Here is a 9,058-nt window from a genome sequence, read left to right as displayed (position 1 = left end):
ATCCCAGCACATATATGTAATCTGTCTAATGAACAGTCATTGCATTCCCTCTAAGGTAAATATATCCTTCCTTAGGAAAGGAGACCAGAACTTTGCACAGTACTCCAGCTTAAACCCAAAGTGTAATTAGTGGAAGGTTCAGTCAGATTAAGAATAGAGTTAAGCACATCTCACTGTTGATGTCTACAGAGATAACCAAACCTACCCGAGAGGATGTACTATCTTTCTAAAAGCGATATGCATGAGCCCATGTGTGTTATAAAAAGAAATGTGAAATCTTGGACCAAAGTTTTGATTGTCTTGTTCCAAGTCCTTCAGGAATTCAGTCACAAGTTTTTCATATTGTTGCCCATCAAGTTTCTGGTCAAAAGCTCTGCAACAGAATTAAGAATATATAATTTTCATTTTTGTTCCTCCTGACAAAGCCCTTATGGAAGCCAAATGGATTGTCAGGACATTCAGTACACTGAGGACCCTCCACCATCCAGTTCATCCACAGCTGTAGTAACATGATAGATAAGCTAGCCCAATGGGCAGACAAGTGGCAGATTGGATTTAATACAGAGAAATGACATTCAATGGCATTACCATCACTGAATCCCCTACTATCAACTTCCTGTGGGTTACCGTTGACCAGAAACTGAACTGGATTAGCCATATAAATACTGTGTCTACAAGAGAAGGTCAGAGGTTGGAAATCCTGTGGTGAATAACTTACCTCCTGACTCCCCAAAGACTGTCCACCAATTACAAGAATGTGATGGAAGACTCTCCGCTTGCCTGGATGAGTGCTGCTCCATCAACACTTGAGCAGTTTGACATTATCCAGGAGAAAGCAACGCACTTGATTGGCTTCCCATCCACAAACATTCACTCCCTCCACCACTGGTGCACAGTGGCAGCAGTGTGTATCATCTAAAAGATGCACTGCAGGAACTCACCAAGTCTCCTTAGACAGCATCTTCCAAACCCACAATCGCTACCATCTAGGTACAGTGATAATCATGGGTAATTTTAATCTACATATAAATTGGATGAATCAGGTTGGCAAGCTGTTCTCATCAAGTGTTTTTGGGACAGTATCTTAGAGCAGCACATTCTACAGCCAACCAGAGAGCAGACAATGCTACATCTGGTCATGGGCAGCAAGACAGGGTTATTTAATGGTACGTAACAGTAAAGGCACATCTAGGCAGCAGTGACCATAATATGATTGAATTTTGCTTTCAGTTTGAGGCAGAGAACTTGGGCCAGAACTTTCGAGAATTGACAACGACTATTTGATTGCCACTCTGATCCTTTTTCCGACCTTACTCAGCAGCTGCACCTTCCTCTCCCGACCTTTCACCTCGGGCCAGGTGAGAAATGCGCAGTGCAGCGTGTTCCCGAGGCCTTCAGTCGAGGGCAGCAGAATCATTCGAGAGGAGGCCAGACCCCTTTTTATGGCAGCAGCTGCTATAAAGCAGGTAAGTTTAAAGTTTAATGAGCTGAAGAGGCTGAGCTGCAAAATACATTCAAGGCTGAGATAGACAGATTTTTAATCAGTAAGGGGATCAAGGATTATGTGGAAAAAGCACAAAAGTGGAGTTGAGGAGTATCAGGTCAGCCATGATCTCGTTGAATAGCTGTGCAAGCTTGATGGGCCAAATGGCCGACTTCTGCTCCTACATCTTATGAAGTTTTGGACCCAGCCATTTTGAGAAGCCAGAGAGAAGGTAAGTGTGCAAGGTAAGTGGGTAGGATCGGGGGAGGTCTGGTGGTCAGTGGGGATGGTGGGATTGTAGGGTGAGCCTGGGGCAGGCACGGGAATGGGAGTTTATCCGGGGAGGATGGGAGTTGGTCATGGGAAGGGGAGGGTTCTACCAGTTGCTGGGTGAGTAGTTGGGGGTGGGTAGGGAGTAGTTGAGAGATTAGGAGAGTAGTGGGAAGGTGGTAGGGGTTTGTCAGGGGGGTCGGAAGGGTGTCTGGGGGTGGGGGAGGGGGTTGTTAGAGGATTAGTTGGTGGGTTGGGATTGTAGTCAGTGTACTGCCGTTTTGTCGGGGGTTTGAGATTGTAGTCAGTGTGCTGCCGTTTTGTCGGGGGTTTGAGAGTGTAGTCAGTGTGCTGCCGTTTTGTCGGGGGTTAGAGAGTGTAGTCAGTGTGCTGCCGTTTTGTCGGGGGTTAGTGAGTGCAGTCAGTGTGCTGCCGTTTTGTCGGGGGTTAGAGAGTGTAGTCAGTGTGCTGCCGTTTTGTCGGGGGTTAGTGAGTGTAGTCAGTGTGCTGCCGTTTTGTCGGTGGTTAGTGAGTGCAGTCAGTGTGCTGCCGTTTTGTCGGGGGTTAGTGAGTGTAGTCAGTGTCCTGCCGTTTTGTCGGGGGTTAGTGAGTGTAGTCAGTGTGCTGCTGTTTTGTCGGGGGTTAGTGAGTGTAGTCAGTGTGCTGCCGTTTTGTCGGGGGTTAGAGAGTGTAGTCAGTGTGCTGCCGTTTTGTCGGGGGTTAGTGAGTGTAGTCAGTGTGCTGCCGTTTTGTCGGGGGTTAGAGAGTGTAGTCAGTGTGCTGCCGTTTTGTCGGGGGTTAGTGAGTGTAGTCAGTGTGCTGCCGTTTTGTCGGGGGTTAGAGAGCGTAGTCAGTGTGCTGCCGTTTTGTCGGGGTTAGAGAGTGTAGTCAGTGTGCTGCCGTTTTGTCGGGGGTTAAAGAGTGTAGTCAGTGTGCTGCCGTTTTGTCGGGGTTAGTGAGTGTAGTCAGTGTGTTGCCGTTTTGTCGGGGGTTAGTGAGTGTAGTCAGTGTGCTGCCGTTTTGTCGGGGGTTAGAGAGTGTAGTCAGTGTGCTGCCGTTTTGTCGGGGGTTAGAGAGTGTAGTCAGTGTGCTGCCGTTTTGTCGGGGGTTAGTGAGTGTAGTCAGTGTGCTGCCGTTTTGTCGGGGGTTAGAGAGTGTAGTCAGTGTGCTGCCGTTTTGTCGGGGGTAAGTGAGTGTAGTCAGTGTGCTGCCGTTTTGTCGGGGTTAGAGAGTGTAGTCAGTGTGCTGCCGTTTTGTCGGGGGTTAAAGAGTGTAGTCAGTGTGCTGCCGTTTTGTCGGGGTTAGTGAGTGTAGTCAGTGTGTTGCCGTTTTGTCGGGGGTTAGTGAGTGTAGTCAGTGTGCTGCCGTTTTGTCGGGGGTTAGAGAGTGTAGTCAGTGTGCTGCCGTTTTTTCGGGGGTTAGTGAGTGTAGTCAGTGTGCTGCCGTTTTGTCGGGGGTTAGAGAGTGTAGTCAGTGTGCTGCCGTTTTGTAGGGGGTTAGTGAGTGTAGTCAGGGAAGTGGTGTGTGGTCGGCGTGTCTGGAGTGCAGTCGGGGCGATGGATGGGACCTCGGTAATTGGTTGGGGAGTAGTCAGGAGTCTGGGGACAATCAGGAGATTCAGGGGGTAGTTGCGGGTTGTGGGTGACAAGGGCAGCCCCTGGCTGTTTCTGGGCAGGGAGGGGAATGTTAGTACGATAGTTAGCCAGGATTTAGATGTGGTTTTAATTATTCTAACTTTTCCTGAGTAACTATCCTGCTGAGAGAGTTGGAACCATCCAAAGTCTCTCAATTAAATTGGAGTATATGATGTTTCCCAGTGCAGGGTAATTGCCAATGGGAAGTTTGAACTTGAATACAATGTTTGATTGGGGACTTCCGCTGGATGCCCCAGTGCATCTTCTGGGCTATCTCCTGGGTTTGACGCCCCGGAGAACAGAAGTTATGGGCCAGCGGGTCTAAGACTGATGCTTTAAACTCAAATAAGGGCAATTATGAGGGTATGACGACAGAGCTGGTTAATGTGAACTGGGGAAATAGGTTTAGAGATAGGTCAATGGAGATCAGTGGCAGATATTTAAGAAGATTTTTTATAACACTCAGCAAAGATACATTCCAGTGAGAAAGTGAGCAAGAACGATTCTAGGGGAGGAACATACCATCCATGGCCATCTAAAGAAGTTAAAGATAGGATCAAATTGTAAGCAAGAGCATAGAACTCCACGAAGATCAGAAAATTGGACTGAGTATGAAATCAACAAAGAATGACTCAAAGAACAATGAAAATAATAATAAGAATAATAATAAAGAGAAATTTGAATATGAGAGAAAATTTGCTGCAAGCATAAAAATGAATAATAAGCATTTCTACAATTATTTTAAAAGTATTAGAATAACTAAGGTGAATGTTTGTCCTCTATAGAGTGAATGTGGAATTAATAACGGAAAATAAGGACATGGCATGTGAATTTAACAGATATTTTCCATCCACCTGAGTTGTAGAGGAAAACATAATATCCCAGGGATAATTGTGAACCAAGACATGAAAGTGGGGGAGCAACTTAAAACAATTACAATCACCAGGGAAAGAGTACTGAGGAAATTATAGTAAGTAAAGGCAAGCAAGCCCCCAGGCCCTGATGGACTTCATCCTACAGTCTTAGAAGCGGCTGCTGCGATAATAGATGCATTAGTTTTGAGTTTCCAAAATTCCCTGGATTCTAGAAGGGTCCCATCAGATTGGAAAATAGTGAATGTAATTCCTCTTGCCCATTTTGGTACTTGTCCACTTTGGCAGGAAGAATGGAAAAGCAGCAGATTGTTTAAATGGAGAGAGATTGCGGACTTTGAGGTGCAGAGGGATCTGGGTGTCCGGGTGGATGTATCAGAAGAAGCTAGTATACAGATATAGCAAGTGATTAGAAAAGGGAAATGGTATCGTTATTGGAATATAAAAGGAGGGATCCTTTGCTACATTTCTACAGGGCACTGGCAAGACCACATCTAGAGTACTGTGGACAGTTGTGGTCTCCTAAATTAGGAAAGGACATAATTGACTTAGAAGCAGTTCAGAGAAGATTCACTCTAATGATTCCTGGGATGAGTTATCTTATGAGGAAAGCTTGGGCATGTTGGGCCATTTGGAGTTTCGAAGAATGAGGTGATCTTATTGAAACATAAAAGATGCTGAGGGGGCTTGACAGAGTGGATGCTGAGAGGATGTTTCCCCTTGTTGGAGAGACCTGAACCTGAGAGCAAAGTTTAAAAATAAGAGCTCTCCTATTGAAAATGGAGATGAAGTGAACTTTTTTTCTCTCAGAGGGTCTTGAGTTAGTGGAACTCTCATCCCCAGAGAGCAGAAGAGGGTCATTCAATAGTTTTAAGGTAGAGGGAGATAGATTCTTGACTATTAAGGGAGTGAAAGGTACAGGGGGTAGGCAGGAAAGTGACATTGAGGCCGCAATCAGATCAGACATGATCTTAGTGGATGGCAGAGAAGGCTCCAGGGGCTGATGGCCTACTCCTGCTCCTAATTTGTATGTTTGTATGATCTTGCTGTGCACAAATTGCCTGCAGCATTTCCTGCTCTCTACAAATCTACCACATACTGCCAACCCATATAAAGGATGACCCACACCCAGCTGATATCTCAGAAACTCCTCCCACCCCAACTTTTCCTCTTTGAAGGGAACACTACCATTTTCTTTGATTGTTTAAAATATGAGGACAGAATCTGTGATCGGGAATTCCTGGAGTGAATTGTTGTTCACAGGGGTCACTGGTTGGGAATTCATAGGCCCCAAGTCTGACTTTCTATCAATAATTTAAACAGAGTGAAAACTAGGCCGTAATTTTACCAAATAGCAATCTCTGTGATCACAACTGCTCACTGTAAAAGCTCAATGTGCAAACACTACAGATGACAAAATAGCATCACTGTCCATTGCAGCAGGAGGACAATGTCTACATTGGAGATCGTCCTGTGTAGTGACCCTCACTGATAGTGTGAATTAGTGAATGTTGAGTGAGGAAAGGACTGAGCCCAGCTTGATCCTCTCTGAGATCAGCAAATCACACCGACATTCATCATCCAGACACATATTAGGAAAATGTCCCATCCAAAGGGTATGGGAGGGAAGCCAGTAACATTGCAACTGTGCCATTTATGACTAAGCACAGAAAGAGCAGATAAAGAGACATTTAAATTAATTAGAATAGAACATCAGATATCTCAATGAGATGATGAAATGAAATGGTTTTGTGTGAGGCACTGATTAACCATAGAACCATAGAAAAGCTACGGTGAAGAAACAGGCCATTCAGCCCATCATTTCTGCGCCAACCAAAAAAGAGGAAAACAAAACTAACCGCTCATTTTAATCCCACTTTCCAGCAATAGGTCCGTAGCCTTGCAGGTTACAGCGCTTCAGATGCAGGTCCAGGTACCATTTAAAAGAGTTGAGCTTTTCAGCCTCAACCATCAACTTAAGCAGTGAATCCCAAAGATTTTCCACATGTCCCCTCTCATACTCCTACCAATCACCTTAAATCTATGTCCTCTGCTAATTGACCCCTCAGCCAGGGGAATCAAGTCTTTCCTGTTTACCCATTCTAGGCCCCACATAACTTTGTAAACCTCAATTAGGTCACTCCTTAGCCTCCTCTGTTCTAAGGAAAACTACCTGAGCCGATCCAATCTCTCCTCATAGCTGCAATTTTGAAGCCCTGGCAACATTCTTGTAAATCTCCTCTGCACTCTCTCCTGAGCAATTATGTCCTTCCTGTAATGTGGTGTCCAGAACTGTGCACAGAATTCCAGCTGTGGCATCATCGGCATTTTATAAAGTTCCATTCCTGCTTTTATATTAAATAGCTCGTCCAGTAAAGTTAACCACATTGTCTACCTGTCCTACCTTCAAGGACCTGTGGTCATGCACTCCAAAGTCTCACTTCCTCAACCCTTCTCAATAACTTCCCGTTTATTGAATATTCCCTTGCTTCTTTTGCCCTCCCCAAATCCATTACCTCACACTTTTCCGGATTGAATTCCATTTGCCATTTCTCCACCTACTCAATGAAACCATTGATATAGTTCTGGAGTCAACAGCTGTCCGCTTCATTATCATCTGCACTGCCAATTTCTGTGTCATTTACAAATCTCCTCATTATGCCTCCCACATTTACATCTAAATAATTAATAAATACAACATACAGCAAGGTCCCAACACTGAGCCCAGTGGAAAACCACTGGAAACCCTTTGTTTCCTTTCACTGAGCCAATTTGGAATCAAACCAGCCACCTTCCCCTGTATCCAATGGGCTCTCACTTTTCTGAACAGTCTTCCACGTGGGACCTTGTCAAATGCCTCACTAAAATCCATGTAGACAACATCCACTGCACTACTCTCGTCAATCCTCCTTGTTGCTTCCTCAAAAATTTAATTAAGCCAACAGACACAATATTCCCTGACAAAACCATGCTGACTATCCAAGATCGATCTGCCCCTTTCTAAGTGACAGTTTATCCTGTCTCTCAGAGTTGTCTCCAATAATTTGCCCACCACCAAAGTCAGACTGACTGGCCTGTAATTTTCTGGCATATACCTCACAACTTTTAAAAAAAATGGTACGACATTTGCAAGCCAACAATCTTCTGTGAGCTCGCCTGTGTCTAGTGAGGATTGGAAAGTGATCCTCAGAGCATCTGCGATTTCTTCCCTGTCTTCGTTCAACAGCCTGGATACAATTCATCCGGCTCTGGTGATTTATCCACCTTCAAGAATGCCAGTCCCTCCAATACTTCCTCTCCCACTATGCTTATTGTATCTATATATAACAAGGATGTGAATTTGTTCTTCCAAAAATGCACAAGGTGGTGGATGTGAGAATGTCGGAAAAACAGGAGCCAACTCCATATGAACCTGACTAATGTGAATGGGGAGGTCTCGCTGTGTTCTCAGAAGAAGGAACTGCAGATTGTGAGATATGAATCACTCCATTATACAATTAATATTGACCAATGTTCCTATGTACCCGGATAAGCCCATTTATCACAGTCCGACTCTAGGTTGAGTGATGTTGACACGAAAGCTGAGTTAAAGCAATATCAAACACAATGTATCAGTAACTGAATTCACCTGACATAGTACCAATCAGAAGATCCACTCCATAGTTGAACTGTTTGATCTGTTGGTTCTGGTGGACTGATGACTTCAGCAACTATCAAAACAGATATAACGAATGTCTGTTCCATTGTGCCTTTTTCCATGGATCCAGAAACTGTCCAAGGTGCAGAGATGGGAACAATTGTACCTGTAGACAAAGAAACACAATGTTACAGCATTGCTAATAAGAACATAAGAACAAGGAGCAGGAGTAGGCAATTCAGCCCCTCGAGCCTGCCCTGCCATTCATTACGATCATGGCTGATCTCATTTTGGCCTCAATTCCAATTTCCCACCATCTCCCCATAACCCATTACTAATTAAAAATCTGTCTATCTCCTCCTTAAATTTATTCAGCATCCCGGCATCCACTGCACTCTGAGGTCGTGAATTCCATAGATTCATGACCCTTTGAGAAAAGTAAATCAAAGTAATCTCTGATTTAAATCTACCACCCCTTAGCATAAAACTATGGCCTCTCCTTCTAGAAAGCCCCAGAAGGGGAAACATCCGCTGCACGTCTACTTTGTCGGTCCCCTTTAGCATCTTATATACCTCAATTAGATCTCCTCTCATCCTACCAAACTCTAGTGAGTATAGGCCTAAACTGCTCTATCTCTTCTCATAAGACAAGCCCCGCATCTCTGGAATCAATCTAGTGAACCTCCTCTGAACTGCCTCTAGTACAACTACTTCCTTCCTCAAGTTAGGGGACCAAAACTGTGCACAGTACTCGAGGTGCGGCCTCACCAATGCTTTGTACAGCTGCAACAACACTTCCCTATTTTTATACGCTATTCCTTCAGCAATAAATGCCAAAATTCCATTTGCCTTCCTTATTACCTGCTGCAGCTGCATACTAGCTTTCAGCGATTCATGCATGAGGACAACCAGATCCCTCTGCACTGAAGCATTCTGAAGTTTCTCTCCATTTAAATAATAAGTCGCCTTTTTATTCTTCTGACCAAAATGGATAACCTCACACTTATCCACGTTAAACTCCATCTGCCAAATTTTGGCCCATTCACTGAACCTGTCCATGTCCATTTGTAAATTCCTTATTTCATCATTGCAACTTACCTTCCCACCTATTTTGGTGTCATCTGCAAATTTAGCTATAGTACCTTCTAACCATGAATCCAAG

The 9,058-nt window shown here is 44.5% G+C and overlaps 1 protein-coding gene across 1 annotated transcript in view; it reads right to left on the bottom strand.

Annotated features, from left to right (window-relative positions):
* Positions 1 to 201: 201 nt before the first annotated feature.
* Positions 202 to 9,058, bottom strand: part of LOC144680380 (heme-binding protein 2-like) — a 38,398-nt gene continuing 29,541 nt past the window's right edge. Inside the window, exons 3-4 of the mRNA XM_078541346.1 lie at positions 7,888 to 8,062; positions 202 to 373 (exon numbers count right to left, since the gene is read on the bottom strand). Of these exons, the coding sequence (XP_078397472.1) occupies positions 202 to 373; positions 7,888 to 8,062 (347 nt within the window). The remainder of the gene's footprint in view (positions 374 to 7,887; positions 8,063 to 9,058) is intronic.

The sequence above is a fragment of the Cetorhinus maximus genome, chromosome 5 (assembly GCF_964194155.1).
Source record: "Cetorhinus maximus chromosome 5, sCetMax3.hap1.1, whole genome shotgun sequence".
Taxonomy (NCBI): Eukaryota; Metazoa; Chordata; class Chondrichthyes; order Lamniformes; family Cetorhinidae; genus Cetorhinus; species Cetorhinus maximus.
This window is presented reverse-complemented; position numbering and strand designations above follow the sequence as displayed.